Raw genomic sequence first — 26637 nt, 5'->3', positions numbered from 1 at the left:
TGTTTCACATGACAAGAGCAGGAACAAGAGAGAGAGATGGAGGAGGTCCCAGACTCTGTTAAATAACCAGGTCTCACAGGAACTGAGTGAAAACTCACTTATCACCAAGGGACTGGTGCAAAGCCATTCATGAGGAATCCTCCCCATCACACAATCACCTCCCATCAGGCCCCATCTCCAATATTGGGAATCACATTTCAACATAAGACTTGGAGGGGACAAACATCCAAACCATATCAGCTACCTACAAGAAACTCCCATCAGCTGCAAAGACACATACAGACTGAAAGTAAAGGAATAAACAATTATATTCCATGTAAACTGAAACCAAAAGTGAGGAGTAGCTGTACTTAGATAAAACAGATTTCAAGATAAAAATTGTAAAAAAAAGTTTTCAATTTAGCAAGAAGATATAACCATCCCAATTATATTAAATACATGCAGCCAACACTGGAGCACCCAAATATATAAAGCAAATAGTATTGGATCTGAAGGGAGAGATAGGCTCCAATACAGTAATAGTTGAGGACTTCAACAAACAGTCTCAGAATTTGCCATCATTTAGACAGAAAAATAAGAAAGAAACGTCAGATTTAAACTGCACTTTAGACAAAATAGAACTAACAGACATTTACAGAACATGTTATCCAACTGCTACATAATGCATTTTTTTCTCATCAGCACAGGAAACATTCTCTAGGACAGATCATTTGTTATGCCATTAAACAAGTCTCAACAAATGTAAAATAATCAGAATCATATCAAGTATATTCTAAGACTACAGTGGAATTAAACTAGAAATCAATACCAAGGAAAACTTTGGAAACTGTACAAATACATGAAAATTAAAAACATGCTCCTGAATGACCATTGAATCAATTAAGAAATCAAGAAGAAAATTTAAACATTTCTTGAAACAAATGAAAATGGAAACGCAAAATACCAAAACCTATAGGATACAGCAAAAGTAGTGCTAAGATGGAAGTTTATAGTAATAAATACCTACATCAAAAAAGTAGAAAGTGTTTAAATATACAACCTAAAGATGCATCTTTAAAAAACTAGAAAAGCAAGAACAAACCAAACCCAATATCTTTTGTTCTAAACCCAAAATTAGAACAAAGGAATAATAAAAATCACAGCAGAACTAAATGGAATAGAAACTAAAAAGAAATACAAAGGATCAATGAAACAAAAAAGCCTGTTTTTAAAAAAGATAAATAAAATCAATAAACTAGACTAGGCTATACTAATCAAGAAAAGAAGAGAGAAAACTCAAATAAATAAAATCAGAAATGGAAAAGGAGACATTACAATTGATACCACAGAAATACAAAGGATCTTCAGACTATTATGGACAATTTTAGCCTAACAAACTGGAAAACCTAGGGGAATGGATAAATTCCTGGACATATACAGCCTACCAAGACTGAACCAGGAAGATATAGAAAACTTGAACAGACCAATAAAGAATAATAAGATTGAATCAGTAATAAAAATTCTCCCAACAAAGGAAAGTCTAGGACTGGATGACTTTTCTGCCAAATTCTACCAAACTTATATGAAAGAGCTAACACAAATTCTTCTCAAACTAATTCTTTAAAATTAAAGAGGAGGCAACTCTTTCTAATTCATTCTACAAGGCCATCATCCTGATACCAAAACCAGACAAGGACACACACAAAAAGAAAACTACAGGCCAATCTCCCGAATGAATATAGATGTAAAAATCTTCAACAAAATACTAGCAAACAGAATCCAACAACACATCAAAAAGATAATACACCATAATCAAGTGGAATTTATCCCAGAAATGCAAGGACGGTTCAACGTATGCAAATCAATAAACATGATACATCACATCAACAGAATGAAAGACAAAAACCGTAAGTTCATCTCAATAGATTAAGAAAAACATTTGATAAAATCCAACATCCCTTCATGATAAAAACTGTCAACAAATCAGGCATAGAAGGAACATACCACAACATAATAAAGGCCATATACGACAAACATCATCATACTGAATAGGGAAAAGCTGAAAGCATTTCCTCTAAGAATCGGAACAAGACAAGAATGTCCCCTTTCACCACTCCCATTCAACATAGTACCAGAAGTCCTAGCCAGAGCAACTGGGTAAGAAAAAGAAACAAAAGGCATTCATACTGAAAAAGAGCAAGTCAAACTGTTTCTCTTTGCAGATGACACAATCTTCTATACAGAAAAAACTAAAGACTCCACCAAAAAACTTTCAGAACTGATAAATGAATTCAGTAAAGTTGTAGGATACAAAATCAACATACAAAACTCACTAGCATTTCTATACACTAATAATGAACTAGCTAAAAAAGAAATCAAGAAAGCAATCCCATTTACAATAGCTACAAAATAAATAAATAACCTTAAAATAGATTTAATCAAGGAGGTAAAAGATCTCTACAAAGAAAACTATAAAATGCTGATGTAAGAAGTTGAACAGGACACAAATGGAAGACACTTCATGCTCATGGATTGGAAAAATTAATATTGTTAAAATGATCATACTGAATAAAGCAATCTATAGGTTCAATGCATAACTATTAAAATACCAATGGCATTTGTCACAGAAGTAAAAAAAAGTTCTAAAATTCACATGGACCACAAAAGACCCCAAATAGTCAAAGCAATACTGAGCAAAAAGAACAAAGCTGGAGGCATCACACTACCTGATTTCAAAATATACTACAAAGCAATAACAACCAAAACAGCAAGGTATTAGTACAAAAACAGGCACATAGACCAATGGCACAGAATAGAAAAACCAGAAATAAATCCACATATTTATAGCCAAATAATCTCTGACAAAGCTGACAAGAACATACACTGGGGAAAGGACACCCTCTTCTATGAATGGTGCTGGGTAAACTGGGATCCATATGCAGAAGAATGAAACTAAACCCCTACCTCTCACCACATACACATAGAATAAGCTCAAAAACTAAACCCCTATCTCTCACCATATCCGTGTAAAATAAGCTCAAAATAGATTAAAGACTTAAACATAAAATGATAAAACCACTAGAAGAAAACAGGGGAAACACTTCAGGACACTGGTATAGGTAAAGCTTTTATGGCTAAGACCCCAAAAGCATAGGCAATAAAACCATACATAGACAAATGGGTCTACATTAAACTAAAAAGTTTCTTCACAGCAAAGGGAACAATCAATGAGTGAAGAGACAACCTGTAGAATAGGAGAAAATATCTGCCAACTCTCCATCTGACCAAAGACTAATATCCAGAATATACAAGGAACTCAAGCAACTGAAGAGCACAAAACATAAATAATACCATTAAAAAGTGAGAAAAGGGCCAGGCACGGTGGCTCAAGCCTGTAATCCCAGCACTTCGGGAGGCTGAGGTGGGCAGATCACGAGGTCAGGAGATCGAGACCACCCTGGCTAACAACGGTGAAACCCCGTCTCTACTAAAAATACAAAAAATTAGCCAGGCGTGGTGGCAGGCGCCTGTAGTCCCAGCTACTCGGGAAGCTGAGGCAGGAGAACGGCGTGAACCAGGGAGATGGGGCTTGCAGTGAGCCGAGAGATCCCGCCACTGCACTCCAGCCTGGGCGACAGAGCAAGACTCCGTCTCAAAAAAAAAAAAAAAAAAAAAAAGTGAGAAAAGGATCTTAATAGACATTTCTCAAAAGAAGACATACAGGTGCCCAACAGGTATATGGAAAAATGCTCAACATCACTAATCATCAGGGAAATGCAAATTAAAACCACAATAAGGTATCATCTCATTGGAGTTATAATGGCTATTACCAAAAAGACAAAAAATAACAGATGCTGATGAGGATGCAGAGAAAATGAACTCATACACTATTGGTAGGAATGTAAATTAGTACAGCCATTATAGAAAACAATATGTAAGTTTCTAAAAAAAACTACAAATACAATTACCATATGATGCAGCAATTCCACTACTTGGTATTTTTCTAAAGGAAAAGAAATCAGTATATCAAAGGAATATCTGTACCCCATGTTTATTATAGTACTATTCACAATAGCCATGACATGGAATCACCCCAAGTGTCTAACAACAGATGAATGGATTTAAATAATGTGGCATATATACACAATGGAATATTACTAAGCCATAAAAAAGAATGAAATCCTATCACTTGCAGTGACATGGATGGAACTGGAGGTCATTATGTTAAAGGAAATAAGCCAGGCAAAGAAAGACAAATATCGTATGTTCTCACTCATATGTGGGAGCGTAAAAAGTTAATTTCATGGAGGTAGCAAATAGAATGATAGTTACCAGAGGCTGGGAAGTGGGGATGGGTGGGAAGACGAAGAGAGATTGGTTAAGGGGTGCAGACAGTTAGATAGAAGGAATAAATTCTAGTGTTCAATAGCACAGTAGGGTGACTATAGTTAAGAATGATTATTGTATATTTCAAAATAGCTAGAAGAGATTTGAAACGTTCCCAATATAACAAAATGATACATGTTTGAGGTGATGGATATCCTAAATACCCTGATTTGGTCATTAACATTAAATACATGTATCAAAATATTACATGTATTCTATAAAGATGTACACTTACATATCAACAACAACAAAACCCTTCCCTCAAAGAAATCTCCAGGCCCAGATGGCTTCACCAGTGAATTCTCCTAACACTTAAAGATACTGTTTCCAACAACAGAAAGAGGAACACGTCCCAACTTATTTTATGAGGCCAATATAACCATGATTCCAACACTTGAAGGGGACATTACAAGAAAGGAAGATGATGAGAGTAACATCTGACCCCGAAGTGGAGGTTGCACTAGGGTATCAGCTAGAGAGATTTTGTCCTGAGGCTCCACATGTAATAGAAAGATGTGATCATACATTTGCAGAGGAGATTGTGTTGAAACTTCCTTTTATAATTTGTCAAGTTCTCTCCCCAAATAGACTGCAATTCTCTCATTAATGATTTGCCTCTTTGGACTGAGCACTGTCTTTTTAATGAATTGTCTCCTTACCTCCTGAACAATGCCTAAACTTTTGTCTGGTTTTATATTTAGTCCTATGTATTTATGAACTCAGACCACTCTTCTCTGTGGAAAGTAGGGCCACAGAAGACACACACTGGCTGTTGTATGGCTTTGCTTAAGATCGGCCATGTCTCACTGGTATTCAGGCTTTATTTTCAATCCCACTCTCCCATTCCCACAACCTGCCTGCTCCCAAGCATCTTCCTACCTGATGGAAGTCACCCACTTGCCGGATGTAACCAGCCACTTCACTGTCAGATTTAAAGATCTTCCAAACTTTTTTTTCTGCCTTCTTGTATTCCTGGGATCCTTTCCAGTCCATGCCCATCAAGGAGCGCTCTGTCAGGGCAGCTGCCACGATGATGTCCAGTTGGCCATTGTAGATCAGAACCTGAAATGAAATCAAGCCATCAGCAAATGCAAGATTTAGGAGGTGAAGCTCATGAATCGAGCTAGGTATAAACAGTGAGCCAGCGAGAGATAAAAAGAGACATGAATCTCTCTGAGATTTTCTTCTAGTTAGCCATAAACAACAACAATCTGAAATAAACTCAAGCCTTGTCTCTACCATTGCATTCTTCATAGTAATCTGCATAAAGGCCTCTCTTGGCTGCAAAAACATTTGTGTTGTATTACTCAGTGATACATATATACAGGTTTTACTTGGATTTATGGCTATGTTAAGAAGGAAGACTGGTTACGTTTTAGTGGAACTAAGGAATACTACCCCCTAGGATTTTCATGAAGCCTGCATTTCATTAACTTCAACTTCAGGCACTGCAGTCGCTGGCAAGCTGAGCATTCTCTTGGGTATTGCTAATCCATATTGTTCTCCTCTCCTACATTGATTTCAGTAGCAAGTATAATTTTTTTGCAGCAGCAGAGAGATTCAGATGCCTCAAATTTGTTTCTTGTTGGAAGCAACTATGCCTGCCATGCCACTTGCAAAACTTCATTTTTAAAAATATGATAGCTGCTTGTCAACAGTGAGGAATGTTCTTTCTTCCTAGAATACAATTTTTTGTGTGTGTCAAACTGATGGTTATCATAGGAAAAACAACACTGAGGTAACTCTTTTCTTTAATCCTAAAACAATTTTCAATTTGCTTGAAAAAAGAATTCAGATAATTCCCAATTCTGATAAAGTTGTAGAACTAATGGGGACAGTATAAAATGGCTCTACTTTTCAGAAAATCAGTAGCCAATTTTCTGCCGCCAAACTTAAAAATGTTGAAATTCCTCGTCCTGGTAATTTCAACTTGTAGAACATATTCTAGGAAAACAGGTCCAAAGAAATTTTTAAAAATTATATATATTCATTGAGCCTTATAATGAAAAACTCAAACACAATCCAGAAGTCCTATAATTGAGTAGGTAAATGCACAACAGTCTAAGAATTCTATAGGATATTCTAACACCATTTAAAATGTTTCATTGAACCATGATGCAATGTGAGAAATGCTTATCACATAATGTTAAATATGAAAGCAGAAAGTCAAGTATAATGTATATCACAATTATAACTATAAAAATCAATGTACATATTCACATATATTAATACAAAGTTTGAAAAAATATTTAGATGGTGGAAATCTGAGTAATATACTCTCCTTTTTTTTCTACTCTTATGCTACTTTATGCAACTAACATATTAATTATCATAAAGTATTGCCACTCCACCTCCAACAAAGAGGTCGGCCTCAACCCCATGCTACCTTTGATCTATTTGAAGGCTCTGATTTGGCCCGAGTGGAGACCTTTGGTTGAATCCTCAAATTGGATATAAAATATTTCACTGCATATGTTTCCGTCTTTCCCTTTATGGTGCGGGCTTCTTAAAAGGCTCAAACATAATTAAAAGCCCAGGACTTTTACACACTCCAAATCCTCAAGCAGCAGTGGGACAGCAGTCAGACCAAGATGAAAGAGCCCTGGGCCCCCACTGCAGGAACACGGGGCCTTTCATGTTACTCAGTCACCATCACCACCCCCACTCTCCTAAGAAGAAACCCACAGGAAAATCCTGATAGATTTAAAGCCTGTTAAAAAAATTCAGCTGAACTCCGGTAATAAAATATTTGCATTGTTTACATAGAGAAATTACCTCAAAGACCTTGAGCACTTACGGCCTCTGCAAAACCTCCTATAGTTGTTTTGGCCAACAGTATGGAAACAATTATATATGATTAGTACCAGTGAACAAGACTTAATTACTTCACCATTCTACGAAGACCTGATTATAGCTGATTAGCAAAGATCATCAAGCATAAAGTGATTCTTCTTCTAGAATTCAGTGTAAAAGATGCTGATCAATCAGCAAATTCATAGTGCATCCATTTAGTTTTACTCTCTATGGCCACTATAGGCAGCTTGCATCTCTCATGTGTCTCCCACAGCTTTGTTTACTTACGATCATTATTACATTTTGAAATCAATGTGATTTTTTTCATCCTTAAGGGACAATAGCAAAGTCCCCATGTTACAGCAAAACAAATTTATCTGTACAGCATTATATTACATGTTGAACTGACGCGGAATGAGGACCATCCCTGAGTTGTTAGTCAAGACTCATCTTGTTAGTTAAGACTTATCATAACAAGAGCACCAACTCTCTGGACCAAGAAACAGTGAAGAGCTGAACTGCACAATCTCGCACAGGTGAGGTGTAGATGTGTAGAAGGTCTACTTTTGGGTACAAATGGAAATCCTTCCTTTGCAAAGCAAGGAAACCATTTCATATTTCTGAAGGGCACATAAGTCAAATGCAACAAAAAAGAAATCAGAATAATGATCATGAGAAGTGATTTTAAAGGCAGGCCAGCATTAAATATAAGAATTCCAGAGCTCTTATTTTCACCTAAACGTCACATTTACTCTCATGAGCCCCTATAGGAATATCCCAGTTAGGTGCCTCTAGGCTGGATGAGTGGATGAGATAGCCTAGGACCCAGTGACTAAGCATGAGAAGCAGGTGGGTATGGCATAGGGGTGGTCCTGAAGCCCAAGGGTACACGCTGGCTACCCACACCCTGTTAGAAAAGTTCCAGGCAGGACCTTAGCTCTGACAGGGACAGGTTGGCCAAGTATGTCTACACACTCATCCCACTTCTCCCCCGGTAGGGTGACCAACTGTCCCAGTTGCCCAGCAAGACATTCAGTGCTAAAAGTGGCACACTCTGGAGCAAACCTACCCCTGAGGCTTGCTGGTATTTTAAGCAACAAGGTCTAAAGACAGAAGGGAGGAGACAGAGGTGAATGCAGCTTTTAGCTACACTTCCCTTGTCAATAGTGATTGGAACAAAACAAGGAATAAGGAAAGAGCTGGTTGGAGTTGGTTTCCAGCGACGTACCAGGCAGTGCCCTGAACATGCACTTCCTCACTTTCCTTTCTGGCCAGCTGTAGGCCTCTGGTAAGGGAGCAAAGCCACTGCTTTTAGAGACTTCTTTTACTCCTTAGAGGGCTGGCTGCTTAGCTTAGTGAAATTGATGGTTATTCAATGTCACAGAAAAATGCTTATGAAAAAAAATCAATGAAAAACTGAGACTTCACTTGTTTGTACTCTAATTATCACATATTTCAAAATGCTTCAAACCTGGGGAAAGAACAAATCAAAATACAGTTATTTGAGCTGTGGTTGATTTGTTCTAGATTGGCTATTTTCTAGGTTTCTGTTTTGTTTTGTTTTTGGCAAATGTGGTTACAATCCTTTTTTTTTTAATTTTTTTTAAGAGACAGAGTCTCACTATGTTCCCCCAAGCTGGAGTGCAATGGCACAATCTTGGCTCACTGCAACCTCCACCTCCTGGGCTCAAGCCATCCTCCCATCTCAGCCTCCCGAGTAGCTGGGACTACAGGTGCACGCCACTACACCCAGCTAATTTTTTTGTATATTTTGTAGAGACACGGTTTCACCATGTTGCCCAGGCTGGTCTTGAACTTCTGGGCTCAAGCAATCTGCCCACCTCAGCTTCCTTCCCAAAATGCTGGGATTACAGGCATGAGCCACCACACCTGGCCATAGAATGCTTTGTATTTATTGATTATTTTTCTTCAACTTTTAAGTTCAGGGGTATATGTGCAGGTTTGTTACATAGGTAAACGTGTGCCATGGTGGTTTGCTGTACAGATCATCTCATCACCTAGGTATTAAGCCCAGCATCCATTACCTATTCTTCCTGATGCTCTCCCTCCCCCAACACCCTCCTGACAGGCCCCAGAATGTGTTGTTCCCCCCATGTGTCCATGTGTTCTCATCATTTAAAATAATTCTTGAAAAGTTTAATTAATTAATTAATTTAGAGACCAGGTTATGAGATTGGCTATTTTTCGTATTTTTGGTAGAGACAGGGTAATCACCATGTTGCCAAAGCTGGTCTCAAACTTCTGGGCTCAAGTGATCCGCCTGCCTCCTAAAGTGCTGGGATTACAGGCATGAGCCACTGCACCCAGCCTAGAATGCTTTTATAATGAAAAAAAAAAAAAAGAACAATAATGCTATGAGGTTGGACACCTCGGTTTGGCAAAAGATGAGTCTTTTGGAGAAATAATTTGTAAGAATTCAAATACTACCATACCAGCTCTCATTTTTTTTCATGACCACTAGGTAAAAAGCTTAATTTTAGTTCACAGACAATCTTTAAAAACTCATTCCAGAATTCAAGCATTTATAAGAGATGGCATTCGGTGACTTGGACAACAAGCATCTTTTTTTTTCCTCTTTGTCAAAAGGCAGAGATGAGAAAAGCATTTTTATCATTACTAATTCTTTCTTGCTTTTCAACATGCTTTCATGTACATAGAGCTTTATTCTTGTACTGCTTCACTAGGTCAGGAAGGGAAGTGTTCCACCGTCGGCCTCCACTTTACTGTTACGGAAACTGTGATACTGTGAGGCAAGAGAATGAGTCTTAGATCCCGACTTCCACCCTTCTACCTAAAATTTTTCCTTAAGAAAAGAGCTAAGTTCCTTCAAACCAACAAGCATTTATTGACTCCCTGCAGCTAACCATTTAGTGCTACCAAAAGCTGCTGGGAACTGAGAGTTAGTTGCATATGAGACACAGTTCACATCTCTGGTTCAGAAACAATCTTGCTCTGTTTATCTGGCCCTGGTGACATCTCTTAGTCACCTCTCACTTTGGCTCTATGGACAGGATGTGTGCGAGGGTATTACTCACAGTTGGTGGGGAGTGGCCTTGCTAAACAGCTGTGAAATACCAGCAGTGCCTTAAAAACAGGAGCTCCCCAACTGCGTGCTACATCCCCAGGCCTTGCACAGTGCCTGGTACCCCATAAAACCAAGGGACAATTACAGGGTATGGATTCTGCTCTTTAATGGTTTCATGTGGTGCTGTATAGTGATCATCTGCTGCTTTTGCATGCCCAGGTCCACTCTCCCTTCTCCTGGAAACTGTACTTTGGGTCACCCACACCCTCAGTGGATATAGCCCTGGTGGGGGTTGTCAATCACAGTGTCCTGCCTCCTCTGGCAAAGAATGAGCAAATTACCTAAGTAAAGGCACTCAAATGCTCTTTCCCTGGAACTGGAATCATGGGCAGAGGACATAGAGTTCATTGATAAGTCTTCTCATTAGTTTTGCTTCCTAGATCCCTAGAATTTTCCCAAATCTGCTCTCTTTCTTCACCCCACTTCTTCAGTTTTTCCATGAATTCTAAGACCTATCCTGTCTTCCAATCAATTCCTTTCATGCTTCAAGTAAGCAGAGTTGTTTCTGTCACTGAAACCATGAAATCCAAACTCATACACCTTCAGACCAGTGTGGTGCATGCCAACACACCATGACTGGGAACTCGTAGACATGTGGGTGAACTTCCAAGAGCTCCAGCCCCTTTTCTGGACACGAGGATGCTAAGAACTATACAGAATTGTAACGAGAACTAATGAGACCATGTACACAAAGTTCCCAGAACAGTGCCTGACACAGAATAAGAGGTCAGTGAATATTAGGTCCTCCTCCTTCTCAAGCAAGTTGATCATCTGATAATGACTGGAGAGACTCGACAAAGCACTTCTTCTAAATAAACCTTCAGAATATAGGGATGGTCTTTCTGTGTCAAATACTTGGTTGTCAATCTCACTCTTTCAGAAAAAGGCCAACTGTTGGAAGAAATCCAGCCAGGATAAACCTGAACTCTATATATTCAAGCTCTCGAAATAATAACACACCCTTGACTACTAATTTTACATGCATTGGCCACAGCATCTCAGTCTTTTCTTGAAAGTTAGAGCCATAAATTCATGTATTACTCTTTTAAAGGAACTTTTAATTCTGAAGCCTGGAATTCAAAATCACATGGAATTTCCCCACACTTAAATGTTAGAAAAGTGTGGTGAAGACTATGGCTTTTAAAAGGAAGTTTTTGAGTAATAATAAGACTCTCTTGTTTTTCTTATTATGTTCCAGGAACTGTGCTAAGCATTTTACAGCATTCTCAGAAGGCAGGTGTTATTTATCCCATTTTAGGCACAAGGAGGCAGAGGTGCAGGGAGGTAAGTCAGCGTACCATGATCCCCCAACAGGTGACTGAAATTCAAGTTCAGATCAACTTGAGCCCAGACTGTGTGCTTCTAAGTGCTCTTCCACGTTGCCTCACTACTGTCTAAGGTCACTAACCTCCATAAGAACACACCGAACCGGTGCTTTATTCTATATTTGTAATTCCACAAGCAAGTGGCAAACCTAAAGTGTGACTCTTTGACATTAAGGATATATGTTTATAGTTATGTGCATAAACTCTATGGCTGGGTTTGACTCTGACCCCTGCCACTAACTGGCGGTATTATCTTAATTGAGTTAGCCCATCTAGAGCTCAGTTTCTTCATCTGTACAATGGGTATAAGAAAAGTGGCCAGGCTTGGTGGCTCACGCCTGTAATCCCAGCACTTTGGGAGGCCGAGGTGGGGGGATCACAAGGTCGGGAGATGGAGACCACCCTGGCTAACACGGTGAAACCCCATCTCTACTAAAATACAAAAAAAAAAAAAGAAAAAAAATTAGCCGGGAGTGGTGGTGGGTGCCTGTAGTCCCAGCTACTTGGGAGGCTGAGGCAGGAGAACGGAGTGAACCTGGGAGGTGGAGCTTGCAGTGAGCCGCGATCGCACCACTGCACTCCAGCCTGGGTGACAGAGTGAGACTCCTTCTTACAAAAAAAAAAAAAAAAAAGAAAGAAAGAAAGAAAAGCACACATGAATTGGGAGTATTTATGAAACACGATGCATGTGAAGCATTATAAAGTACACAACGGTACAACAATTTCCAAATGAAATGTTACCTATGGATTAGAATTGTCACTTAGGATGGAGGAGTTAGAACTCCATAAATAACTGCACCAGGCAGGCCATTGACTGGACAGAACAGCAGAAGCTTATAAAAGTAGCCAACACTTTCAGAGAGAAGTCTCGACCTCTGGCCCTGCCTCAGCCCCGCAAGACCTGTGCTCACTGAGTGATCTTTGATATGTCATCTACTCACTCTGAGCTTTAATTTTCTCCTTAAAAAGTGGAAATAGCTACATCCCACAGCTGTCAGGAAAGGCAAATAGGATACCAAACCTAAAGATTTCCTATAACTTGAAGAGCAGGTTTTACCAATGTTTTTATTGCTCTTTATCAAGGATAAACTAAAAAATAAATTCCTATACTGGAGTGCAGGGGTCTTAAGTTGGCTGTGTGAGGCTTGCATTCAGCATACAGATGTATTTGGTTAGTCCAAATGCTGTTGTTGTAACTGTTTTTTCATTTAGATGCCAGTGTTATGGACCAAATGTTTGTATCCTCCCAAAACTCAAATGTGGAAAACCCAACAGCCAAAGTGATGGTGTTAGGAGATGGGGCCTTTGGAGGGTGATTAGGGAATAAGAGCAGAGCCCTCATGAATGGAATTAGTGCCCCTACAAAAGAGACCTCAGAGAGCTCTCTATCACTCTTTCCACCATGTGAGGATACAAAAAGAGGTCAGTAGTCTGCAACCCCGGAGAAGATGCTCACCAGAATTGATCATGCTGGTAATCTGATCTCAGATTTCCAGCTTCCATAACTGTAAGAAACAATTTTTTCTTGTTTTTAAGCCCTTAGTCTATGTTCCTACGTTACAGCAGCCTGAACTAAGACAGTCAGCATTTAAATATTGGGAGATCTGACCATGCTGGGCCTGCATTTCCTCTCAGCCACAATGAGCTAACACTTTGCAGAGCTGTAACCTGAGGCACACCCCCACCCCTGTCCTGGTATCCTCACATACAGAGGCACAGGGCGGTTGTCATTTATTCAATGCTTATGCTATTGTTTTTCTTAGAAGAGAAAAATATTCTCTGTATCCATATCTCTGTCATGGGTAAAAAAGAAAAATCAGTAGGTCTCAATCCAACACTATCCATTTATTTCACTTCCTTCCTGGATTTGCAGGTGGTTAAGTGTTCCCTCTATCTGAAATGGAAGGGAAGTGGCCTTTTGTCTGAGTTGGAGAAGAGAGCATGCTAACTTGTGTATGTAGTGTGTTTTGTTTGTTTGTTTGTTTTTTATTTTACTCATATGAGACCTCTGCCTATTCAACAGACACATTTATGGAGAGACTAAGGACTAAGTACCATGGGAACAGGTATGGAAAGATGTGACCCCTGTCTTCCAAATGCTTCAGGTTTTTTTTCAAATTTTCAAAGCAGTGAATAATCAGAAAAGGAAAGGGAAATTTATGCTTTCATTCTTTAAGTTTTCCTTAGAAGAAGGGCCAAGAAAAGTCAGTTTCACTTAAACCTTTCTAAAATGCTAGTCCTTTTAACAATTCAAATCATAAATTGAATTTTCAGGTTCTAGATGCACATAAATCAGCAGTTTATTCATGAGTTTAACTCTCTCAGCAAGAAAACCTTTTCCTAGTAAAGACCTAATGAAAAGAATCAGATGAGATTAACCCTTATTTTAAATAGAGTATGCCTCTGAGGGGTAAATAATTGAAGGCAGATATAAAGCAACCATTTTAGCCAAAGATACCTGCAGAAGAGTACGTTTACAGACACCTAGAAAGATTCCACACTCTGTAAACACAGATTTTCACTTAAAATTTAAGTCAGGCGGTGCCACGATGATAATCAAAGGTGAAAAAAGAACTCTGTGCTTTTAATACAGCCTGAGAGATTAGGGACAGAAATGTATATAAATGTGCATTTTAGTTTATTTTCATTGTTGCTAGCATGAAAGGCTAAGACTGAAAATAAATCATGTGAGGTCCACTTACTGTTCTAAACTTTATCCATTTATTTTGTTGTTAAAAAAAAAAAACAAGCAAACACACATGTTACTGACAGAGAACACAAAACTTTTCTCTTTATTCCCTGCTTACAGCTCTTATTTATTAGGAAAATTACAGAAATACCATAGAAGGAGGCTTTGGTGTCTCAGCACAACAGGAAAGCAAATTGTGCTTTTGTGAGAAGGATGGATTTTTGTTGTTGCATTTTTAGACGAAAGATTTATGCTTATATTCTGGCCCATTTACAATATATCATAATACTTTGCAGACAAAGTTATGCTTTTTTCCCAATGATCTAGTGACCTTAATCTCTAACATTCTGTGGTTTCCTGTTTGGGGAAATGATTGAACAGCAGCCTAAGCTATTCCAGGCTGCACAGCATTCCCAGTTGGCCTCTATCTGTCTTAGTTTTGAATGTTCTCCTGTTCACTAATCCAAAAAAAAAAATTCTTTTTTAAGGGAATTTTCCCTACAGATGCTAAATCAATGAAACTCCTGCAAATCAGCCCTCCAAACTTCCTCTTCTGGCTGCTTTACTTATCATTCTTCTATTACAAACTCTAATGTGGCCAGGAGTTCCTTTGGACTGAAGCAATTAGCATGTCCCACCAGTACCTTCCCCCTAAGCAGAAAAGAATTAATTTCACTATTATCCAGCTCAACAAACAGTAATTCCCATGGGTTTCCCAAAAGCTCAGCTGCAGAAGAAAACTTTAATTCAGCTGAGGAGTATAACATTTAAGAAATGTCCCTGACTGGGGGCAGACTTGTTATCTGTCCGTGGACAATGTGTTGACCTCAGCTGCCCATCACTCTCACTGTTGGCCATACTTCTTCCTGGTAATTGTGCAGAGTCTTAGGGATGTAATACTCAGGAGGCCTGAGTCCCCAAGGCCTGCTTGAAGAAGACTGGAAGAAAAATTGAATGAAACAGTAGTCATTTCTGCAACCAAGTTGTTCTTAAAAAGAGACATATTTTGCTTTCAGGTTTTAAGGAAAAGGGAAGACAAGAGAGTCAGTCAACTTAAAATAAACAGCCCCATGTGCCTCCCATCCCCCTACCAGCTGGTTTTGTCAAGATGAATGAAGAAGAATGGAAAAGGAACAGCAAGTTTGAGTCAGTGTCCAGCAATTATATAAATAATGTCTTTCGGCCAAAAAAAATTATTCTTGCTTTCTTGCACCTTAACTCTAAATAATTTTGCTGCTTTTAGTGGGGAACAACAAAGCCAACTTGAAAAGGATCCAGAAAGCCATCATTCCGATGCAATGATCTTTGGAAAAAAGCTCCCTACCTAGAACAGCACACTTAAACGACTTTTAAGAATGATCCAGAATAATTCTTGTCCTCTTGCTTGAATATAAAAGTCCTGGGGCCCCCTCTAGTCAGTCCTTTACTCTGCTTCTTGTTTCAGGGTAGGGTCTGCTATCATGGCCGCTTTCTGATCCCCTTGCCTCTCAAGAATCTCCTCTGACCATGATCAATAACTGGATTTTTTTTTTTTTTTTTTTTGAGACAGGGTCTCGCTCTGTCACCCAGGCTGGAGTGCAGTGGTGCGATCTCGGCTCACTGCAACTTCTGCCTCCTGGGTTTACACCTGGCTAATTTTTGTATTTTTTGGTAGAGACAAGGTTTCACCATGTTTCCCAGGCTGGTCTTGAACACCTGACCTCAAGTGATCCACCTGCCTTGGCCTCCCAAGGTGCTAGGATTACAGGCATGAGCCACTGCGCCCGGCCCAATAACTGGATTTTAATAAACTGAAAGTGTCCCAGGAGCAAGCTCACCCACTCCCACAGGCAAATCTCTCCAGAAGAGGAATGTACCCCTGCCTATCAGAAGGTCAGCTTCAAGGTCACACCTAAGGGTCATCTCAAAGACTGCAATGTGCTTGACAAAGTTATTACCCTACTAGGAGGTGGGTCAAGGAGCCAATTTCTTTCTTTTTCCACATCATTAAATATATTTAATTAACAAACACACATTTGCATACAACCCAACCAACAAGAAACAGCCCTGCAAGAGCAAAGAAAAAATGTTTTAATTTATAGACAGCAATGCTTTAATTTATAGACAGTTAAATCTATGGTATCAACCTACATTCGTCAATAAAGTGTCTTATAAGCACTTAAAGTGTGGCTAGTCAAAATTGTTATGTGCATCCAAGATACACACAGGATTCTGAAGACTCAGTACAAAGAAAAGAATGTAAAATATTTCAATAATTTCTTAGTATCAATTGCAAGTTAATATGATGACATTATATATATAGTGTTAAGGACAATATACTGTTAAAATTGATTTCACCTGTTTCTTTTATAGTTTTCATGTGCCTTCTAGAAAATTTAAATGCACATATTTCCCTTGCATTATATTTCTATTGGACAGCACTGCTATACCTTGGGTTTGGTATATACTGGAAAGAAAATTGGTCTCTTTGTCAATAGCTGTGAAGTAACAGAAGTAACTTCTAAGGAGAGCCACTCTCGGAGGAGCAGTCTGTGGTTCATGAAGCTGGATTAAGGAAATTGGAAACTATGTCCATGTGGAGGAGGAGCAGCAGATACTCCCATAATATCTATCATTACAGGGGAGTAGACAGGAACTATGGGAAAACCTGCTTGCTATTGGCTTGCCCTGCCAGCTCTCCACTCCCCAACATTACCACTGCCACTTAAGTTCAAAATATAATAGTAATGGGCCAGGTGCCACGGCTCACACCTTTAATCCTAGCACTGTGGGAAGCTGAGGTAGGAGGATCACTTGAAGCCAGGAGTTTGAGACCAGTCTGGGCAACACAGCAATACCCTCTCTCTACAAAAAAGTTAAAAAATTAGCCAAGCACAGCAGCATGCTCCTGTAGTCCCAGCTACTCGGGGGGCTGAGGTGAGAGGGTCTTTTGAACCCAGGAGGTTGAGGTTGCAGTGAGCTATGATTGTGACACTGCACTCTAGCCTGGGCAACAGTGAAACCCTGTCTCTAAAACAAAACAAAACAAAAAACAAAAAAATAATAGTACCACTAGTAATTGAGTGAATACATTAAGGATTATGAAGAGGGGGAAAAAATAAAACAGGAAAGCTGTGCTCCCTTTCACTAATGGGAAGGAAATGATCCTTCCCAGCTAAAGTGGTCCCAGCAGAGAGCCAGCAGAGAGCAGGACAGCCTCATCACAGGAGAAATGCTAAACAGCCTGCAAAAAGCGTTAACCTAGAGATGCTCAGAAGCTCTCAAAAGGAATATGGACAGTGGATGGGGAGAGCGTGGTCAGGGAGCAGAGTATTCTGCAAAGTGCAGCCCTCCTTGGATTCTGGCTGACCCATTGGCATTCTCTCCTTGCATAACAAACTTGCCTTCCAGCTTGAGAAAATTCCAGTTTGAATAAAGGTCACTTTGCCTTTCTCTGAGAAGAGGACTGAGAGCGACAGTAGTAGGCACACATCCAAAGAACCAGAAAAGCTACAGCCAGGAGTCTAATTCCCACCTATTGTTATCAATCCCCACACCCCCCCGGTAGATAGCAAAGTTAGTGGAAGGTTTCCAACCAGGTTGATCTCCTCATAAAAGAAGGCAAGTGCCTGGTTACACAGCTTACTTTTCTTTACCTTTTAAAAAAAAAAAATCTGTGCTCTGTGCTCTTTATGTTTTTATCTAGACAGGAAAACCTGGTATCAGTCAGGTGCAAGACTTTCTGCCCCATGCTCTCAATGGTTCTATTCATCAAAGCCACCCCATTACCTTGCAATTAGGTTTTTTGGTGTTGTTTTTCTTCCAAAAACACAACTCTCCCCTGTTGGGAGACTAAAGCATCTTTTTCCCTTTTATTTCCAGAGAATGTCAAACAGGCTTAGACGGAATGTGCAAATCACTGAAACAAATATGGGGACCATCAGGAGGCTGAAGAAACAGACATGAATCTTCAGAGTGAAAAAAGCAGAGGGGAAAGTCAGAAATCAAGAAGGCGGGAATCAGGAGCTTCTGCCCAGAGCAAAAGGTTTCTGCTTTTGTGCTGTTGCGTTGATCATTACCCAATGACGAGACTTGGGAACAATGATAATGATAGTCATAAGCAAGTAGATGGCACAGACTGACTCATGGCAGGAATGTGGGTGGTTAGACAACTTCTACAACACAGACCAGGCAAATCCAAAGAGAAAGCCCTAGCAAGAGCCCAGAACATATGATTGGGGCTTCTGTTGGCAGTGGGAAGTGTGACAATGCGGCTTTCTCTTTTTGATAACAGACCAGGGTCAACTGCCACAGAATTAAGTCATCCACTCTCACATGAAGGAAGAGGAAACTGGAGTGGAAAGAGCATGGGGCCTGGAGTCAGACTGTATGGCAAGCAGACTCCAATCATGATGATGTTGATGATGATGATAACCGGAAAAAACAAAGACAAAAGCATTGGCTTTCCATTCTGGCTCTAGACCATCTGACGTGTGACCGTGACATACCGACCAAATCAGCCCCCTAGGACCAATCTATACATTACACATCAGGCTGGGCATGGTGGCTCATCCCTCTAGTCCCAGCAGTTTGGGAGGCCGAGGTGGGCGGATCACCTGAAGTCAGGAGTTCAAGACCAGCCTGGCCAACATAGCGAAATCCCATCTCTACTAAAAATACAAAAATTAACCAGGTATGGTGGCAGGCACCGGTAATCTTAGGTACTTGGGAGGCTGAGGCATGAGAATCGCTTGAACCCGGGAGGTGGAGGTTGCAATGAGCTGAGATTATGCCACTGCACGCCAACCTGGGTGACAGAGTGAGACTCTGTCTCAAAAAAATAATAATAAAAAGAGTCAGCAAAGCTTACTTTATTTCCTTTTGTTTTAAATTAAAAAATTAAACCTTTCCTATATCCTCTCACACTTTATTGGATGGTGGTGGGCACACACACTTCTTTGGATTCCCAGTGATTCCCAGTGGCCCAGTCTTTTAAAACATCTACATCGACTTTTTGCATCTCCTGTTATACTATGACATGAGGAATAAAGATGGAGTAGCCACTACAGCATGTGACATTTATTGCACAACAGAAACTACTAATTGTATCCAGAAAAGAATACTGTCTCCACCCTTTCTAGATTTGTCTTTTCAAAGTAAAGTCAACTGATGTAATCGCCTGTGTTTCATACCAGTTGGGTTTCACAGCAACTGAATTTAAATATACATTTCTTAGCTTACTGGGTTTTAGATCTCTGGAATCTGCATAGCAAATGGTATTGTCATTTATTATCTTTCTCTCTGAACCACCCTCACCATGCCATATTTAAGTAACTCTAGATTAAATTCTACATTTCCTGTAGCCACAATCACAAGTGTACTTTCTAATGTTTTAAGCATGAGACTTTCAAACAACAACAAAATAAAGCCCTTACGACATGATGGTGGTTTGCACCAAGCAAAACAACTTAAACCATCTCACGGGGAAGAATATATTATTAAATGGCTTAATGAAAGAATGCAGAGAAAATACAAACACACACGGGTTATCATGTGAACATTTCATCTAACATAAAGTATGAACAAGAGAAGATGTTGAAAGCATGGCAAGTTTAGGTGAATCGAAATCAATTTCATAATTTATAGGTATTCTCTTTTCCCTTTATTCTCTGAAATGCTTAAAAATCAAAAAAGCCCAGAAGTACGCCTCATTAAAAAAATTAATGCTACTCTTGCATTTGGATTATAAAGGATACAGATAAAATGAACTCACAAGGAACTCTGCAGTATAAATTGGTTTTCAAATGTACACTATTTTTATTTGCCTATAATGTGGCAGTTGCTTATCTGTAGACTATAGTTACATAAAATAAATGTCCTAGAGTTAGCTTCCCTCTCTGCAGAAGTCATGCTTCACTGGGAGCTACTTCCTCCTCCCAGAAGTTTTCGTGAAATGATACTGGCATTCCCTTCATTGTCTTCAAAGGGCTTGGGGGAAATCACATAAAGCTCACAGTCAACACAGTCAGACTTTTTCCATCATGGTTTGACAGAAGCTTAAAGTTCAACTAACAGTTGAAGAATTAGCCTCATTTAAGTGTTAAATTTTTCTTGATATGCTAGACATTTATCAAATCTAGTTTCCTGGCCACCATTACCAACAACATTTTGCCATCAAAAAATGGTATGATGGAAAATGCCACAAGCAATTAGAATGACTAACAAAATGAGTTAGATTTGCTGGAATATTTACCTTTCAAACTTCTAAGTCACATTTATTACTCAGGAACTCGCCATTCCTAAAGGAAGATCTTTTGATAGCCTGGGATAAGTAAATAGAACTCTAATGACCTGGATGTTAAGATTTCAGTCTGGTAGTGAAGCTGAGAAACACTAACATCCTGAATCCCAAAGATGCAATTAGGTGAAATTTAATGAGCTGTAGAATGATAAGTGACAGGGAAATGTAACTTTATATTTACCATTTCCTGACTAGATGAACTTTTTTTTTTTTATTTTGAGATGGAGTCTTGCTCTGTCACCCAAGCTGGAGTGCAGTGGCGTGATCTCTGCTCACTGCAACTTCCACCTCCCAGGTTCAAGCAATTCTCCTGCCTCAACCTCCCAAGTAGCTGAGATTAAAGGCATGAACCACCACACCCGGCTAATTTTTTTGTATTTTTAGTAGAGATGGGTTTCACCATATTGGCCAGGCTGGTCTCAAACTCCTGACCTTGTGCTCTGCCAGCCTCAGACTCCCAAAGTACTGGGATTACAGGCGTGAGCCACCGCGCCCATCCAGGTAAACTTTTAAATACAGCATATTAAGCCCTACCCAAAGGCAACTTAACCTTTAAAAGCACAAGTGCAAGTAAGAACTGGCATTTGCAGATGGTTCCTCTTAAAACTGCAGTGTTCTTCCAGACCACTTAGAAACACAAACAACCTCAAATTCAAGGACACACACATGCACGTGCACGTGCGCGCATGCACACACACACACACGCACACACACACACGCACACACACACACACGGTCTTTGAAAATACAGCACAAATGATTTTTTTTTAAGCAAGGCAGGAACTATAACCAGACAGAGAAAAGGGGGTTGAAAACATTTTCAGAATCTTCAAGAAAAACAAGAACAATGTAAATCCTATATCACAAGGAGTATGAGTACGGGACCAGGGGACCTCTACAAAGAGCAGAGATTTCAAAGCCAAAGCTCCTGGAGACTGTGGGTTGCATTTCCTAGATTCTAGAGATACCCTATCCTTTCATCACCATGTTTAATTATTTTTAAAATGAGGATACATCTTACAATCAATGTATGAGAGTACATTCGCATTTTTTAATGCTGCTGACTAAGACTAAGGACTGAGGAATATACATGGTATAGTCAATGGTACTTTAGGTGGTGGATTATTTGCACTTATAATTGAATGTATGTTTATTGTAAAGGTGGTTTATAGTACAAATGAACAAGCCATTTGTCTTCCTTCTGTCATTCCATCCTTTCTTTTCCTTCCCTTCCTTCTTTCCAACTTTATTGCATACTACTATGTGCTAGTTGCTATACTAGGTAGCTAAATCAGAATCTTTGGTGGAGTGACCCTGATTAGGTGTTGTTAGAGCACCCCAGGTGTTTCCAATGCAAAGGGAGCCATTAGAACCACAGTTGTAGTAGAAGTGCAGTTTCAGAATGGTTGGAAAAGGGAAGATTAAATAAAGTCAAATGTATTAAGCAACACTTATTCTCCATCAAACCTTTTTTGTTCCTATAAAAATTATTTTTTCACTTCTTACAGGTTACTGAGAGTCTACTATGTACCTGCCCTGTGCTAGGCCCTGGGTATACAGTGGTGAACAAGACAGGTAACATAGCTGCCCTCATAACGCTTATTGTCCATGAGATAGCATTTTACAGATTAGGAAGTAAGAGGGAAATTTTAAGTTCCAAGCAGTGAGGCTTCTGACACTGAATGCACTTCAATGCTACCATCAGGGAGATGTAACAGAATATGACCTGCAAGGTAAATCAGCTGCTCACCAATGGGCAGGTAGAGCCAGGTAGAAAAGATGATTTTAGTTACCTGCTATTTTGGATTGTGTCATCATTTTCTGTCCATGAGGAAAACTGATGGGACTTCCCATGAGAGTAGATCAGTGACTTTGCCTCCACCATAATGCCTCCTACTTCTTTGCAGTGTTCTGAGAGACTTTAAAGGCATTGCCATACTAAGCAGACCAAATCCTCACAACATGGTTAATTAAATCTCTGCAGAGCATTAATCACAGTTGCCTCCTTTAAAATCTTATTATTGGCCGGGCGTGGTGGCTCACACATGTAATGCCAGCACTTTGGGAGGCCAAGGTGGGCGGATCACTTGAGGTCAGGAGTTTGAGACCAGCCTGAGCAGCATGGTGAAACCCCGTGTCTACTGAAAATACAAAACTTAGTTGGGTGTGGTGGCGCACACCTGTAGTCCCAGCTACTAGGGAGGTTGACACACAAGAATCGCTTTAACCTGGGAGGTGGAGGCTGCAGTGAGTTGAGATCACACGACTGCACTCCAGCCTGGGCAACAGAGCAACACCTGTCTCAAAAAAAACAAACAAACAAAAAAACTTGCTATTATTTCCTAGCCTACATATCTGTAAGTTAGGGAGCTTAATAATAAACAGATACCCACAAATGCACTATCCACCTTAAGAACTTCTGTGCTACCAATACTATTGAATCTACCCAATGTACTTCTTCCCTGTCCCAGTCCCAACTTTCTATCTCCTGGACAGAGATATTCACTATCCTGGAGTTTAGATATAGAATTTTCTAATGTTTGAAAAAAGTTTTACAATATGTGTTTGTATCTCAAAATAATAAATGATTTATTTTTGTTTTTGTGCTTTCTTCTATTTGTAATTGGTGACATGCCACTGAACACTATGTTTCTAAGAGTCTTCATGTTGTTGCATCTAGCTAAGTTTATTAATTTTTATTGATGAAAAGTAAGTATGAAAACTACAGAACTCTTGGAAGAAAACATAGGACTAAATCTTTGTTCCCTTGGGTTAGGAAATGGTTTATTGTGTATGACATCAAAAGCTTAAGTGATCCTTTCCAGTAGATTTATCAAGTCAATAGGAATTTTAAAATTTACTAGTAACCACATTAGAAAAGTAAAAAGAGGCCGGGCATTGTGGCTCATGCCTGTAATCCCAGCACTTTGGGAGGCCGAGGCAGGTGGATCACAAGGTCAGGAGATCGAGACCATCCTGGCCAACATGGTGAAACCCCATCTCTGCTAAAAATACAAAAATTAGCTGAGCATGGTGGCATGTGCCTGTAGTCCCAGCTCCTCGGGAGGCTGAGGCAGGAGAATGGCTTAAACCCTGGAGGTGGAGGTTGCAGTGAGCCGAGATTGCACCACTGCACTCCAGCATGGGTGACAGAGCAAGACTCCGTCTCAAAAAAAAAAAAAGAGTAAAAAGAAAGGGTGACATTCATTTCAAAACTACGTTTTATTTCACCCAATGTCTTCAAAAGATTCTAATTTCAACATGTAACCAACATAAAAATGATTAGTGAGATACCTTACATTCTTTTTTTTATACCAAGTTTTTAAAATCCTATATTTTACACTTTTACATTTCAATTTGGATGCTACATTTTCCTCAGAAACACTTGATCTGTATTAAGATTTTATAAAATAGAGACTGCAGTGCTGACTCGGACAGACAGCAGTGTGCGGAGGCTCGCATCATGAATTTTAGCTCCAGAATGACTGCAAGAACAAACCAAGAATCCTGAGAGGACCCACAGGCCCTCTGAAGAAGTGGACAGCTCCTGCAGGACCCAGGAGACACCCCAAATACTCAACCGCAGCAAGATCTGCCCAAGAAGGGTCTGAGCTCAGACTCGCCCAGCCTTGCCCCCACCTGATGGGCCCTCCCTACCCACCCTGGTAACTGAAGACAAAGAGCATATACTCTTGGGAGTTCTAGGGCCCCGCCCATCGTTGGTTCCCCTCCATACTACCACAGCTGATGCTCTCTGGAAAGCAGCAGCTCCTGGCAGGAGGCCAACCAGCACAAAAATAGAACATTAAACCACCAAAGCTAAGAACCCTCACAGAGTTCATTTCACCCCCCTGCTACCTCCACCAGAACAGGTGCTGGTATCCATGGCTGAGAGACCCATAGATGGTTCACATCACAGGACTCTGTGCAGACAACCCCCAGTACCAGCCCAGAGCCTGGGAACCATGCTGGGTGGCTAGACCCAGAAGAGAGATAACAATCACTGCAGCTCAGCTCACAGGAAGCCACATCTATACGAAAAATGAGAGAGTACCACATCAAGGGAACACCCCCATGCAGCGGGATAAAAGAATCTAACAATAGCCTTCAGCCCTAGACCTTCTGACAGAGACTACCCAAATGAGAAGGAACCAGAAAACCAACTCTGGTAAAGCGACAAAACAAGGCTCTTTAACAGCCCCCCAAAATCACACTAGCTCACCAGAAATGGATTCAAACCAAGAAGAAATTCCTGATTTACCTGAAAAAGAATTCAGAAGGTTAGTTATTAAGCTAATCAGGGAGGTACTAGAGAAAGGCAAGGCCCAATGCAAGGAAATCCAAAAAACGATACAAGAAGTCAAGGGAAATAGATTGCATAAAGAAAAAACAATCAAAACTTCGGGAAACATTGGACACACTTACAGAAATGCAAAATACTCTCGAAAGTCTCAGCAATAGAACTGAACAAATAGAAAAAAGAAATTCAGAGCTTGATGACAAGGTCTTCGAATTAACCCAGTTCAACAAAGATAAATTTTTTAAAAATAAGAAAATATGAACAAAGTCTCCAAGAAGTCTGGGATTATGTTGAATGACCAAACCTAAGAATAATCGGTGTTCCTGAGAAAGTAGACAAATCGAAAAGTTTGGAAAACAGATTTGGGGGAATAATCAAGGAAAACTTCCCTGGCCTTGCTAGAGACCTAGACATCCAAATACAAGAAGCACAAAGAACACCTGGGAAATTTATCACAAAAAGATCATCACCTAGGCACATTGTCCAATCAGGTTATCCAAAGTTAAGACGAAAGAAAGAATCTTAAGAGCTCTGAGACAAAAGCACCAGATAACCTATAAAGGAAAACCTATCAGGTTAACAGGAGATTTCTCAGCAGAAACCATACAAGCTAGAAGGGATTGGGCCCTATCTTCAGCCTCCTCAAACAAAACAATTATCAGCCAAGAATTTTGTATCCAGTGAAACTAAGCATCATATATGAAGGAAAGATTCAGTCTTTTTCAGACAAACAGATGCTGAGAGAATTCACCACTACCAAGCCACCACTACAAGAACTGCTAAAAGGAGCTCTAAATCTTGAAACAAATCCTGGAAACACATCAAAACAGAACCTTTTTAAAGCATAAATCACGCAGGACCTATAAAACAAAAATACAATTTAAAAGGCAAAAATAAAAGGCAAAAAAACCAAGGTACACAGGCAACACATAACACAATGAATGCAATGGTACCTCATATCTCAATAGTAACATTGAATGCAAATGGCCTAAATGCTCCACTTAAAATATACAGAACTGCAAAATGGATAAGAACTCATCAACCAACTATCTGCTGCCTTCAGGAGACTCACCTAACACATAAGGACTCGCATAAAGTAAAGGGGTGGAAAAAGGCATTTCACGCAAAGGGACACCAAAAGTGAGCAGGAATCACTATTCTTGTATCAGACAAAACAAACTTAAAGCAACAGCAGTTAAGAGAGACAAAGAAGGACATTATATAATGGTAAAAGGCCTAAACACATATGCATCTAACAGTGGAGCTCCCAAATTTATAAAACAATTACTAATAGACCTAAGAAATGAGATAGACAGCAACACATTAATAGCGGGGGATTTCAATACTCCACTGACAGCACTAGACAGGTCACCAAGAGAGAAAGGCAACAAAGAAACAATGGATTTAAACTATACCTTGGAACAAATGGACTTAACAGATCTATACAGAACATTTCATCCAACAACCAAAGAATACACATTCTATTCAACAGCACATGGAACTTTCTCCAAGATAGACCAAATGACAGGCCACAAAATGAGCCTCAATAAATTTAAGAAAATTGAAATTATATCAAGCACTCTCTCAGAATGCAGTGGAATAAAACTGGAAATCAACTCCAAAAGGAACCTTCAAAACCATGTGAATACATGGAAATTAAATAACCTGCTCCTGAATGATCATTGGGTCAAAAATGAAATCAAGATGGAAATTTAAAAATTCTTCAAGCTGAATGACAATAATGACACAACCTATCAAAACCTCTGGGATACAGTAAAG

The 26637-nt window shown here is 39.7% G+C and overlaps 1 protein-coding gene across 12 annotated transcripts in view; it reads right to left on the bottom strand.

The window, feature by feature from the left end:
- CPVL (carboxypeptidase vitellogenic like) overlaps positions 1-26637 on the bottom strand; it is a 273532-nt gene that overhangs the window by 92789 nt on the left and 154106 nt on the right. For all 12 annotated transcript variants that reach the window (XM_055293562.2, XM_063609709.1, XM_055293553.2 and 9 more), the window contains one exon: positions 5245-5427. In XM_055293562.2, the coding sequence (XP_055149537.1) occupies positions 5245-5427 (183 nt within the window). The remainder of the gene's footprint in view (positions 1-5244; positions 5428-26637) is intronic.

The sequence above is a fragment of the Symphalangus syndactylus genome, chromosome 9 (assembly GCF_028878055.3).
Source record: "Symphalangus syndactylus isolate Jambi chromosome 9, NHGRI_mSymSyn1-v2.1_pri, whole genome shotgun sequence".
Classification (NCBI taxonomy): Eukaryota; Metazoa; Chordata; class Mammalia; order Primates; family Hylobatidae; genus Symphalangus; species Symphalangus syndactylus.
The sequence above is the reverse complement of the archived record's forward strand: the minus strand, read 5'-3'. Positions and strand labels throughout refer to the sequence as shown.